Source organism: Sciurus carolinensis, chromosome 5 (assembly GCF_902686445.1).
Source record: "Sciurus carolinensis chromosome 5, mSciCar1.2, whole genome shotgun sequence".
Lineage (NCBI taxonomy): Eukaryota > Metazoa > Chordata > Mammalia > Rodentia > Sciuridae > Sciurus > Sciurus carolinensis.
This window is the reverse complement of record NC_062217.1, coordinates 36988751-37002539: the sequence shown is the minus strand read 5'-3', so window position 1 is coordinate 37002539 and position 13789 is coordinate 36988751. Positions and strand designations below refer to the sequence as shown.

Below are 13789 nucleotides of genomic sequence, written 5' to 3'. Positions count from 1 at the left end.
TAACTACATTGTGAAAAGATGCCCCAGGGCTGGGGATATAGCTAAGTTGGTAGAGTGCTTGCCTCACCTGCAAGAGGTCCTGAGTTCAATCCCCAGTACTGCCAAAATAAAAGATAAAATAAATAAAATAAAAATAAAAATTAATTAAAAAAAAAAGATGCTCCAGGGGTATGAGCCTGGAGATCAGGCAATAATCTAATATTCTAATATTCCTTAATAAGAACAAAGAGGGTGATGTTCACAGGCTGGGTGGAGGCAGACAAGGGCATTAAAAATCAGAAAGGGAATCTGAGATGGAGTCAAAGGTACCTCCTAGGATTCTCCTTCCATCTACTCCATCAGTCTGACTCCTTAGCATCACCAATGCCATGTTACTACTGTTCCTTAAGATCTGTGGCATAATAGAATTAGAAAGGCTGTTGAGCTTGGGCCTGTGAGATCTGGGTTTGAGTGCCATCTGCCACCTGTGAGTTGGGTACTAGTGGGCAAAGTCCTTAACTTCTCTGAGGATCCTTCCTCATGTCATGAAGCAGTCATGCAGACTGCCATCCTTAACTTCAGCAGCTCCAGTAGCAGCATGTCCAGGTCGAAAGGCTCTGCTGGCCACAGGACAGACAACACCTCTCCATAAACATACATACACAATGAATCAAAAATTAAGGATGGGGCTGGGGATATAGCTCAGTTGGCAGAGTGCTTGCCTTGCAAGCACAAGGTGCTGGGTTCAATCCCCAGTACCGCAAAAAAAAAAAAAAAAAAAAAAAAAAATATTAAGGATTTTATGGCATTAAACATGTTATGAGATATTTCATTTCATAAGCCATTTCAAAAGCAATCCATCTTGCTAAACTTAATTTATCCTTACCAGTGATTACAAAGTTAGGTTTGTTAATTTTGATTATCTTAACCCACTCCTATTACCACTGATGCTCAGCATAGGGTCTAATGCAGACCATAAAGAGGAAATAGTTGGTCTGTGGACAAACTGAGGGAGGGAGCAGGAGGTAGAATAGGCATGAGAATTCTGATTTTCCAGAGCAAAAATGAGCAAATTCTTAGATAAGGCAGGTTCAGCACAGGCAAAATGTGATATAATTCTGTCCAATGCCAGCATTCCTTTGGTCTATAGATAAGTAGACCAAATTGGCACAGACATAAATAATATTTTAAAACTGCAATTACTCAACAGCTCTGGAGGCTGAGGCAGAAGGATCGCGAGTTCAAAGCCAGCCTCAGCAACTCAGCGAGGCCCTAAGCAACTCCGCAAGATCCTTTCTCTTAATAAAATATAAATATTTATAAAAAAATATAAAATATAAATATATGCTCAGGGTCATTCCTCATGTCCTAAAGCATGTCCTTATATTTAGTTATTGGTACACACAGGGCCACAAAGGCTGAGCCTCTCACTTTAGTGTTTGGAAGTTCTACCAGGTTATCCCTGCTCTAGAGTTCCCAGGGGGGTGGTAAACTGCCCTGTCTTTGTTCCACAAGTCATACCCTACTTTTGCCCAATTCTGCAGTCTTCCACAGATGTTTTATTTATTTTTTTTATTTTAAGGATTTTTGATATGCAAATGATGTCTAAAAACACTTTATATATCAAGAACTTTCCACCTTTCTGCATGCCACATTCTATCACGGGAATTCAACCTGGAATGCATTCAACATGAGTGAATGTCAGGTGCTTTTATTCTACTTCTAGAAATACACATGTGCAAGGGCATAAAGTCATGTGCTCAGAATTTTGTTTCACTGTCTGCTGTATCTAAATATTAAGAGAACATATGGAACATTAAAAGGGCACTGATCATAGCATTTGTAATAGTTAAAGAAATGGTATCTGTACATGAGTTAGACATATAATAATTTGCAATATTACCATATAACATAAAAATATGCATACAAGTTATAGTTTCATGATTACAATTAAATCAAATGTATATAAAATATATATATATATATATATATATATATATAAATAAGGGCAAGTGATGTGGTTCAGTGGTTGAGTACCCCTGGGTTCAATCCCTGGTACTGAAAAAATAAAAACCAAAAAACAAAAACCCCTGCAATTAGACAGTTTAACCCTACTCACCACATTTATCATGGCAATACTGATACTTCCTCCTAGTATATCTGAAACAATAATGTCTTTTTCCCCTCATCTCTTTCTTACCTATTCCCTGATATTCTCCCTCAGATTATTTGATATTTACTTGACTTCCCAAATTAATTTAAAATGAATGACCTTATTTCCATGGAAAATGCTGATGGATTTTAAGTGATTTTCATTTTTTCTTTCTGATTATATTGTCTCATTTTTCTTTAATGATTACATATTACTGTTTTTTTAAAAAATAGGTATAATTTTTTCTTGAATTACCTCAATGATTTTGACAATATCCCGCGGACCGACAATTTCAGGATCAAACTTCACGTGGGCTTTGCTGGTGGCAAGGGCCACTGAGGCATAGGTGATGCCATTTGTTCTAGTGAGTTTGGACTCTATGTTGTGAACACAGGAAGCGCAGGTCATCCCCGTGATCTGCAAGACAGGAGAACAAACTCTCACAGGAAATTCTGGAAATTCTGCCTGGTGACATGCTATCACAGGATAGGGGCCCTTGCTTTGTGAGGACCATCACACCTACCCTGCCAGCCTTCCCATTCAAGCACCTTCTCGAGACTCTGGATGTCAATGCCAACCTCCAAACTCCTGCATGAGATGCTCACCCTTAATGTTCCTCAGTGGCTTCAGGGGAACAACCACCACTGGTTCTTCCCCAGTTCAGGCACAGGAGATAGCAATCAGTAAGCAGATGGCGACAGATGGAAAATCCACTTCTGGCTGACAAGCACGTGCTTTTGAAGTCACCCTATGTTCTGTCTCAGATTTCTCCCAGAAAGACTGGGATAAGAACTGCTTCTTAAGAGTAAGGTGGTATACTTCTGTCAAACCCTCTGGACTCCTGAGTGTCACCAGTGCCTGCCTGCAGCCTCTGCTAGCCCTTTCCTGCTCTAGTACTCTGCTGGTGCTAAGGGTTCTGATGGCAATGCCTCATTATCAAGAAGGAAGGGACTTAGGAAGTGACCGATGGAGGAGATGGAATCTGAATTGTTCAAAGTATGGACAGGGTTTGACAGGCGATGGTAAGGGTAACAGTAGAGGCAGTGACAAAAGGGAGGACAGAGCAGTATTCCAGCAATCACCAACAGACTGGACTTGGCTAGTATGGGGTATGAAAGGAAGAGGGGGAGAGACTGCAGTACTGGTGAGTCCACAGCATGGAGGCTCTTGGGCACCCAGCTGGAAGTGTTGCTAAGTCATTACTGGACACAGAGCCACTGGGGGTGATGAGCATCAGGATAATGTGACTGGAACTACACTCTGAAACTTGCATCAGTTATCCCAGAATAAATACCAAAGAGACGAGTATCCCACGTGGAATTAGGGAAGGAGAGGCAAGCTTCTCTATAATCCAAACACATTTAACTTGGCCTGGGACCCAGAAAAAGACCAGAAAGGGAGGAGTATCAGGCAAATAGGAGCTTACCTGCTGACAAGCGGCTGTGCTAACAGAATCCTATCCAGTCTGCAACTATTTCAATGATGCTTCTAAGCTCTCCTTTTATTTTTGTAATAGTAACAAGTAACATTTAGGTACACTTACAGTGTGTTGTGTACTGTCCTAGGCACTGTATGGCTCTCACCAGCCCTGAGAGGTAGGTCTCAAAGCTGCAGCACCAACAGGTTTAATAACTTGTCCAGAGTCACACAACCAGTGAGGAGCAGAGATGGAGCTCCTCATCTGTAGCCAGATGGCCTGGCTCCAGGGTCTGCTCCAAGCCACGCTATCTGCATAATGAGGTGGGTCTCCACACACTAAGTTAATACACATCCCTGAGGCAACAGGACCAGAATTCACACCCAAACCTACTGCATTTCTACCATACCACAAGGTGCATCCTGACGTGATAAAATGGAATTTGAAGGAAGGCATGCCATTCCTAAAATATGCACTAGGCAAATTATACAATTTACTCTCCTGATATGAGTGGTTACTGTTTCCTAGAATACCATTTACATACAGAAGTTCACAGAAAACATCTGATAACAATAAAACCTTTACTACCATACTGTTTTAAAAAAGAACACTACCAAAAAACCATTGATTCAAAGAAAGCCTTCACCTTTTCCAATAATAATCTTGATTTAGATATTCCACATAGTAGTCTGCGTCGGCCAAGATGACCACATGTGGACCTGCCCTGTCACAGGGTTGACACAGCCCAGCAAGTGTTCCCCTTGGCACACAGAGGCCTCCCGAGAGCAAGAGCTTTGCTCTACCGAACACCACTCATCACTTTTGTATTCTGTACTTTTTCTTCAAACATTTACTTAACACTAATGGCAGTGACTAAACACAAGGAAATAAGGGCTCCTTCTGTTTTCAATGACTTGTTAATGTGCAACCATAATAATGAACAAACAGAAATGACTCCTTCCTACCCCAAACACTGAAAACACCACCTTGGGCATTAGCCTTGGACTGAGCATTCTGGGATACTCTGGTGACTAATTACCCCCTAGACACACCACACAGTGCCTATAACAAGCCCTCTGCATTTTTGTGGGGTTTTTTGTTTGGTTGTTTGTTTGTTTTTGTGGGGCTGGGGATCAAACCCAGAGTCTTCCACAAGCTAGGTAAACACTCTGTCATGGACCTACACCCCAGCCATCTATCCACCTTTGAATGGCACTCACTACCCGAAGGACCTACCTTGTCTGCGTAGAGATACCTGCGGATGGTTGAGCTTCTGTATAGGCTTTGGACTACATCTGCATTCAACTTTCCCCAAAATACTATGCTCAGGACAGCCCACCATTCGTGATTCTTCTTTGTCCTAAATTCCTGCACCTAACCACCCCTTCCTCCTGATACCCTGGGTACCCTCAGTGATGGCCTCCTCTGACTCTTTGATATAACTGACCGACATTCCTTCACAAAATGAACAGGTCACTGTTGTTGGTATCAAAGAAAAACAAAACAAACCCCAAACTCAACAACAAACAGGATATATCAGACAGGAGAAACTTATTGGTCGTAAGGAAGGAGCTATGAGCTCATTCTCAAACCCTCTAAGGCAATGACAATACTTACAATCAACTCGATGTCACCATCTGAGCCTGCATTGTCCTCCATGACTGCTGCTTCAAAGCCCATGTCCTGGATGAGCTGAGCTATCCTGGGTGGCTGGATGACCTCCGGATCATACTTGACCTCTGCCTTTCCCGACATTAAGGCAACCAACACGGAGAGAACACCTAGAACCATCAGGTCAGAGCTGTGACACTCTGGGAGCGGTGTCTGGGATGACATGGTCAACACAGTCAAGCAAAGAAAAAGGTCTCCTCAGAAGCCTCTGGAGTAGTGGGGAAATTATAAATTAACTTTATGAGCAGCCAGTCCATGATGACAAGGGAACTCCTTGGTTCCTTTGAGCACAGTCACCCTGGAGTGCCAGGAGGCTATGGAACATAGGGAGCAGAGGTTGGGAGAACCCCTCGGCCTCAGAGGGCTGATGCTGAGGGCCAGGAGCCAAAGCAGAAGACACATGGAGCAATGGGGTGTAGAAAGAACTGACTGGAGACGGGCTGAGTCTCAGCTCAGGTATTTCCAAAAAAAATGGGGACAGGGTTTTTATTGTACTTGAGGTTTAAGAGACAGTATTGGAAGTATAGCTTGTAGGACAAAACTGGGTAGTTCTACAAACTCTGTGGTTTACAGGGACAACAAGATAGAATATTTGACATCAGAACTTCTACGCAAAATGGAGGCTACTCATTTATTTTACAGAAAGGGGTGGGTGAAAAGAGAAAGGGAAAATATTGAATGACACAAGAAAACTAATTGAGAAGTCGAGCCACAGAATGTACCATAACCTTTAAGTTGGATTTTCCATGGCTAACTTACTCAGAGATACAGTTTATTTCAAACTAAACAGAGACAGAATGCCGATTGCACAAGAGCATTAGACAAACATCTCCACTCTCACACCATGGACCTGCCGCCAGTTTAGCAGGGCTGTTGATAAACGCTGCCATGGCGACTCTGCAGGGAGATCATGCAGCCTGCACACAGCGTTTCCAAGTTCAGCATGGGGGTGGATCTCTTACCAGCTTCTTTCTGAAGATTCCTTTCTATGTTAGACACACAGGATGCGCAGGTCATGCCTTTGATCTGCAGAAAGCACTTCTGTGGTGCTACCGTACCAGTGGGTGGTGGGGAATTTGACAAGGGGCCAGTGCTGCGTTTTTTAGGGAGCCCTCCAGTAAGGGGAGCCACTTCCTGGGTGCCAGAGGTGCCAGCCAGAGTTTGCTGCATGGTATTCCCAGCACTGTGGTTTTGAACATGGTTGGCAGAGTACTTTTCTAGGAAAAAATGTCAGAAATAATTCAAATTAGAAGAACAAGTAGTAATTTTTTTTTTCCTTTTTTTCAGATTAGGAAGCTCAAACCTGACAATATTCAGGTAAAAGCTCCTAGAGAGGCGACCTGGGGATTGGTGTTTCCATCTCTGCCTCTCCCTCCCGATGACCAGGCAGAAGCACACGTTTACAGACACAGGAAAACATGTAGTGCTTCAGGGGTGACAGCTCTGGGCAGGTGAATGTTCCTGCTTAGATGATGGTGGTGGTGACAGCAGCCTGCTTAACTCCAGGGTCTGTGTGACCATCAGCTCTTTCCTGGGAGCAGAGGTGTGGCTCTCCCCGTGAGCATCACACCTTCTCGGAGCTGTTTGTACAAGTTCTATACACAGTCTAGACACGAATCCTTTGTCAGCTGAAAGCAATGTAAATGTCTCCTCCCATCTGTGGTTTGTTTTCGCTCTTCTAATGGTACCTTTAGGTAAATGAAGTCTTTGTTAATAAAACCCGATATCAATTTCTCTTTTACAGGATTAGCACTTTTTGTGCTCTCTTAATAAACGTCTATCTCAATATGGCAAAAATATTTGTGATGCTTTCTCTCAGAAGCTTGATTGTTTTATTTAATAAACTTCCACATTCAGGTCTATGAGACACTTCAATTATTTTTTGTGTAAAGTTAACAAAGTTAATTTTTGTTTACAATTAGGATCCAGCTCCACAGACTGAAAAGACCATCCTTTCCCCACTGAGTTTCAGTCACACCTTTGCTATAAATCAGGAGAACACAGGCACGGGCTTGTTTCTGGGCTCTACTATATCCTCTGATATTTTTTACCTATTCTTATGTCAGTACCACACTGCCTTTTTTTTTTAAGGTTTAATTTACTTAGAATAAGATGTGCAAATCAGAGGAATATCACTCTAAATCTTGATATATTGAATTCATTTCCTATTACAACTATAACAAATTATCACAAACTTGGTGCCTTACAAGACACAAATGTATTTTCTAGCAATCCTGTACTCAGAAGTGCCACATGACTCTTCCCAGGCTAAAATCAAGGTGTGGGCAGGTCTGTGCCCTTCAGGAGGCTCTAGGGAAGAATCTATTTCCCTGCCTTTTCTAGAAGCTAAAGGCCACCTGCATTCCCAGGTTTGTGGCCACATTCTGCCATCTTCAATTAGCAATGCTGACTCTCTCTTCAGCTTTCACATCTCTCTAACCCAGCCAGGGAAGGGTTCTCCCCTTGTTTGACTGAGCTGGCCTGGATAATTAATTTCCCCACCTCGAGGTCCACTCCTTCCATTACATCTATGAAGTCCCTTTTGTCATGTAAGATAACATTCTGTTCCCAGAACTTAGGGTGTGGACGCTTGGACCATTATTCTGCCTACCTACAACTACCATCCAGATCAATACGTACTTTGGAAAGTCACACTATTTTGATAATTCAAAGATACCTTTAAGAGCATGTGGAAAAGAATCCCATCGTTTAACGACAGACTGTCATTATTCTAAAACCACAGTTGCAGAAGACAGAAAGACTGACAGTGACCTGTACTGACCGTGGCCCATAACTTTTAAGTTTTTCTTCGGCATGAATCTCACATATTGGGACATGGTTCATTTTCTGCAGAGGGAAGAACTACTTCCATTCACTCCTTCCCATGGGAGATCATCCGGGGCTCCTCCCCGAGGTCTCCTCCCGGATCCGGATCCGGTATGACTTCTCAGCTAACACCCCTGGGATTAGTTCCCTGCAGCACTCCCTACACGCAGGACCCCAGGACACAGCTTTTTACAGCCTACTCCTCTTTCCTTCACAAATGCCTGTAAGGCTCTGGGTGCTCAAGGAGTCTAAGGAGAAAGGAATTTGAAGTCTGTCCTCTAGGAGCTTCTAACCAATCCAGAGGGAGTTGTAGCAAATACAAATAATACCCTGTTAGTATTGAAGTCACCAAAGCACTCATGGCTTATCCTCAATTAAAACTGTGATGTAAGACACGGGATATCCAGTTAAAGTTCCATCTCAGATAAACAACCAATAATTTTTTTAGTGTAAATATACATTAAATGTTCATATACTTTAAAAAAAAACTTTCACTGTTTATCTGAAGTTCAAATTCGCCTGGGTATCCTATATTTTTATTTGCTAAATCTGATAATTTAAGGACCTGCATATAATTCTCATAATCCTGAGCTAGAAACAATTCTAATTCTGCCCAATAAAAACCACTTATTGCTAGGTTTACTCAGTGAGATCCAATTATTCTATAATATGTAGTTCAATGCTCAATTTCTCTTTTTTTTTCGGCCAATAACCTGATCACACTGTTGGAAGACTTTTAAATCTCACAGAAAAACAACAGATGCTGACCCCATATTTCTTCCCTTTTAAGTACTGTGCTATTGTGTTTTCTTTATTGATTTTTTTTTTTAAACTCCTTCCCAGGGGGCAGTGAGAATGATGGAAAAAACAAAAACAAAAAAACTCCTTCCTGAAATTTGTTTGGTACAAAGGACAAAGAATGTGGCCAAGTCACTCCATGTGACTTACCCAGTCCTCTCAATGGTGGGTGTGCTGTGTACAGAGGGGAGGCAGGAAAGTTTCACAATAGAGCAAACTTTTCAAGAACACCAACTTTATCTTGGTTACTAGAGGAATAAAATGTGGGAAGCCCAAGTCCCACAGGCCCTGGGTGCTGCTGGGGGCTTTGTGTGTGGGTGCTGGGCTGCCTCTCCCTGCGTAGCAAGCTCCAGGCAAAGGCTCTGCGGCCACCACGGTCTACTTCAGTCCACAGATCTGGAGGACGCACAGGCCTGGATCCCAAACCTGAACAGTTAGAACATTACTGCCTAGAGTTGCCCATCACCAAATGTACCGCTTCCGCCTACAGTCCCCACAGCTCACCCAGGTACTCAGCTACTCGAGGCACTGAGGCAGAAGGATCTCTTGAGCCCAGGAGTTCAAGGCCAGCCTGGGAGAGCAGCTGGGAGTCACATAGTGAGACTTTGTCACACACATAAAAGAAGTGCCCTTCCCTCCTGTTCTTTAGCCCTCTCTGGAGACCCCTACTTCTCCATCCCCTCACTACCATGCAGCCTGGGCTCCCACTTTCCCAGGGTTCCGAAGCAGCCAACGGTCTCCCCCTAGCTAACCTCAAGAGACATCTCACACCTTTGCTATTTTCAGGAGGCCACACTTCCAGTCACGGAGAGATTCTCCTTTATGTTCCGACCTCCAAACTCAGGCTTCTCTCCCTTCTCCCACCCATCCTTCTGGGGTCTCTGTTCTTGCCCAGGGTTCCCACATTCCCATCTGCACCTCCAGCCCCACACTGTCTTCAAGCATTGGGAGGGGCTCCTCCCAGGTTCCGCCTCTCCTCCAAGGCCCTCCCCCATCTCACACAACTCATCAAGGGCAAGCTTGGTGGCTCTGAACTGACCTCCCAACTTTCTAAGTGGAGAACTAGCCTCCCTGTCCTTCTGCTCAGGCCACTCTGCATCCCTTTACAGCTTCCCCAAAATATTGCCTCTCCAGGCTAAGGCCACTGCCCAGGATGCTCTGGCTGCTCAGGCTGCTTCCTCTACTTCCGGTGGTCTTGGTCCTTCCTTCCCTCCCCACACCCCTCACTCCCACACACTCTTCCTGGCAAAGACAAGGCCTGGGCTCATGCAGGACTTGTTCTGCTGATGGCCATGATTTACCCCTGTCTCCCCTCACTACAACATAAGCTCTTAGGACAGACTGTCTTCTCATGGGTGGCCCCACGACTAGCAGGGACCCTGGCACACGGCGTGCAGGAAGGCTGCGCTGCAGGGCTCTCAAGTAGAAGAAAAGAGGCAGCAGGGATGACCACCACTCAGGAAAACACAGGTGCGGGGATCCTTGCTTTGTGAAGACTGTCATACCCACCCTGCCAGCTCTGTCCCCTTAGTCACCAGAGGGGCAAGGGCCATCATTGTAAAATCCTTCCCTTAATTCCCACTTTGAACAGAATGGCCTCTAGGTGCTGAGACTAAGATTCTGCTGTTTTTATTATTCTGCTTTACTTAGCTAAGAAAATCTTCAAGTAAGATTTCTTTTTGGCAAGAGAAGGATCTGCTGCTCCCATAGTGCTCTGTTTTAGAACAAAGAACCAGAATTCTCTCCAGAAAGGAAGTCAAAATCCAGAGTTCAGAATTTCAGTGCCAGCTACCTGAGAGCAACACTTGGAAATCCCATCCTCTCTCCTGACCACTGTAACATGAGGAGAGGGTACAGAATCTTGCTAACTGCCAACAGGAGAGGCAACCAGCCGGGAACTTTGCTTTATGATACCCCAACACACCCAAGGACAAGCTTTGCACATCTATCAATACATACCAGGAATCACTGAAGCTTCAAATCCCATGTCTTCCACAGCGGCTCTGAGTTCTTCTGGGCTAATTACAGAGGGATCATAAAGAAAAGTTCCAGTCCCGTTAGCCAAAGAGACAGATACTCGCTTCACCCCTTTCCGCTGGGAAAGCATGCCTTCGATGGACTGGATGCAGGAGGCACAGGTCATGCCGGTGATGGCGAGCACCACGGTGCTGCATGCAGCCTGTCCCTGCCCCTGGTTTCTCTGGGAGGAGCTGGGGGAATGCTGATCGGAAGTCTCACTGTCTGTCCCAGCCCCTCCTGCTCCCTCAGGAAGGGAAACTTTAAAGTGCCCAGGTGGAAGTGCCTCGATGGCCCTCTTTAAAGACACAGGGGTGATCTGAGAAGGGTCATACTGTACTACAGCAGTTTTGTTCTCCAAGGACACTTGAATATCTTGAACCCCTGGGAGTTGGCCTATATTTTTTTCAATATTCAAGACACAAGAGTGACAGTGCATTCCATCTATTCCCAGTTGCAGGGTAACCACATGGCTTCCTGGGTGTCCTGAGGTCTCAGAATTATTGAAATTCTGATTAGCAGAAGCTGACAGTCTTTTTGGGTTAATGCTCTGTAACCGGCCAATATCAATTGGTCCCAGGCTTAAGGGAGCCGTTTTGTTCTTGATGGCAGCTTCGAATCCCATATCACTTACATGGTCCCTGAGGTCTTCAGGTTGAATAAGGTAAGGCTGGTAAGTGATGACTGCCTCTTGGTTGCTGAGTGAGACTTTGACTCTCACGACTCCTTGCAGTTTCCGGATCTTGCCTTCGATGGAGTTGACACAGGACTGGCAAGTCATGCCCTCCACCCGTAGCTTGACCACTGCCTCCTGGGCTGGTAAGGACCTTGAAGGCCATGAGGCAGCCTTTCCTTCTGCAATACTGGCCTCGAAGCCCATGTCCTCAATTTGATGGCAAATCTGTTGCAGGTTCATAAGCGACGGCACATATTTCACAGTTGCGCTACCTTGTTCCAGGGAAACCTTAATGCTCACAATGCCTTTCAAACTAGAAATTCGGCCCTCAATGGACTTTACACATGACTGGCAAGTCATACCCAGGATGCTGATCGTGCTGGTGGCTGTCTGAGAAGGGCACACGCCATCCAGGCTACCTTCGTAGCCGACATTGTCAAAGGCAAAACTCTGCTTCATTGCTGGTTCCCAAGAACGAGTAGGCAAAGAAAGTTTAGAGAAGATCTAAAAGGAAAAGAAATAACAGTTTTTATCCTTAAAACCAAATACTTTCTCAGTTTGCTTGGCACTAGAAAATGGAAAACAGTATCGATGGTGTTAAGACATTCCATAGGTACACAAAGAACTTAAAATGGGCAAAACTAGAGGCATCATTTACTAAATGAATGGGCTCATGTGGGTTCCCTTTAGTTCTGACATTCTGTGATTGTGAACCTAGCAGTCGGCCCCTGTCTATCCTCCTCAGTGAAATGTCTTTCTCACCCAGCAGACGTGGGTGGTTTCTGAAGTACAGCATGATGTGGCTTTATGCACAGAGCACAGCTGACTGAGCTATGACAGAGGCGACACCACAAGGAAAAGGCCCAGGTGACCTCAGACAGCCTCCCTCCTTCTGGCTGATACCTAAAACCCCAAAGAACTTGGTCCTTTTAGCTAAAACTTTGCAGGGTCCTACAGAAATGCAACTCCCAGAACAGGTAACACCTTAATTCTGTGTATCTTTCTAGGAGTCTGATTTTCTAAACAGGGGCTGCTCAATATACCAAATGATTTTGGACATAGGCTTCAAATGCAGACCTCCCAGGCCCTGAAAGGTTGGAATCAGCAGGTGGACAACATGCCAGTGAGGAATGATCTGGAGATATGCTGAGGCAAAATGAGCACAAGTGGCTGGCCAAGAGCGGCAGGAGGAAAAGCAGGAAGAACAGGAAATTGAGTTGCTATTTTCTTTTTCCACATTTTTTTTTACTGCCTTATACATAATGGTGGAACTTGTTGTTACATATTCCTATATATACACAAGATAACAATATAATTTGGTCAATGTCATTCCTCAGTATTCCTCTCCTCCCTCCCTCCTTCCCCCCCCCACCCCACCCCCACCCCCGTCCCTTTCTTCTCTAGCTTCCACCTATGAGAGAAAATATACAATCCTTGATCCCTTGATCTTCTGAGTTTGGCTTATTTTGCTTAGCAGAATGTTCTCAAGTTCCATCCATTTTCTTGCAAATGACATAATTTCATTTTTATTTCTGGTCAAATAAAACTCTAGTATGTATATATAGCACATTTTCTTTATCCATTCATTCATTGGTGGACACCTAGGCAGGTTCCATATTTGGATATTGTGAATTGTGCTACTATAAACATGGACATGCATATATCACCCTAGTATGATGACTTAAATTTTTCAAGATAAATACTGAGGAGTGGTATAGCTGGATCATATGGTGGCTCCATGCCCAGTTTTTTGAGAAACCTCCATATTGATTTCCACTGTGCTTGTACTAATTTACAATCTGTTATGGTTTAGCTATTAGGTGTTCGCTAAAAGCTCATGTGTGAGATAATGCAAGAACATTCAGAAGTAAATTGATTGGGTTGTGAAAGCCTTAATCCAATTAGTGAATGAATCCCCTGAGGATTAACTGAGTGGTAACGGAAGGCGGGTAGGGTGTGGCTGGAGGAGGTGGGCATTGGGGGCATAGCTTTGGGGTATATATTTTGTATCTGGCAAGTGGAGTCTCTCTCTCTCTCTGCTTCCTGATCATCATGTGAGCTGCTTCCCTCCATCAAACTCTTCCATCATGATGTCCGGAGCCCGGAGGAATGAAGCCTGAGACCTCTGAAACTGTGAGCCCCCCCAAATAAACTTTTCTCCTCTAATATTGTCCTTTTCAGGTCTTTCAGTCACAGCAGTGAAAAAGCTGACTAAAACACAATCTTACCCACAGTGTAAAAGTATGCCTTTTCC

At 44.3% G+C, this 13789-nt stretch overlaps 1 protein-coding gene across 6 annotated transcripts in view; it reads right to left on the bottom strand.

The window, feature by feature from the left end:
• The window catches only part of Atp7b (ATPase copper transporting beta), a 70346-nt gene that overhangs the window by 24005 nt on the left and 32552 nt on the right, over positions 1-13789 (bottom strand). For all 6 annotated transcript variants that reach the window (XM_047553672.1, XM_047553675.1, XM_047553673.1 and 3 more), the window contains 4 exons: positions 10803-12039; positions 6182-6436; positions 5166-5329; positions 2387-2548 (listed from right to left, as the gene is read on the bottom strand). In XM_047553672.1, coding sequence (XP_047409628.1) covers positions 2387-2548; positions 5166-5329; positions 6182-6436; positions 10803-12039 — 1818 coding nt within the window. The remainder of the gene's footprint in view (positions 1-2386; positions 2549-5165; positions 5330-6181; positions 6437-10802; positions 12040-13789) is intronic.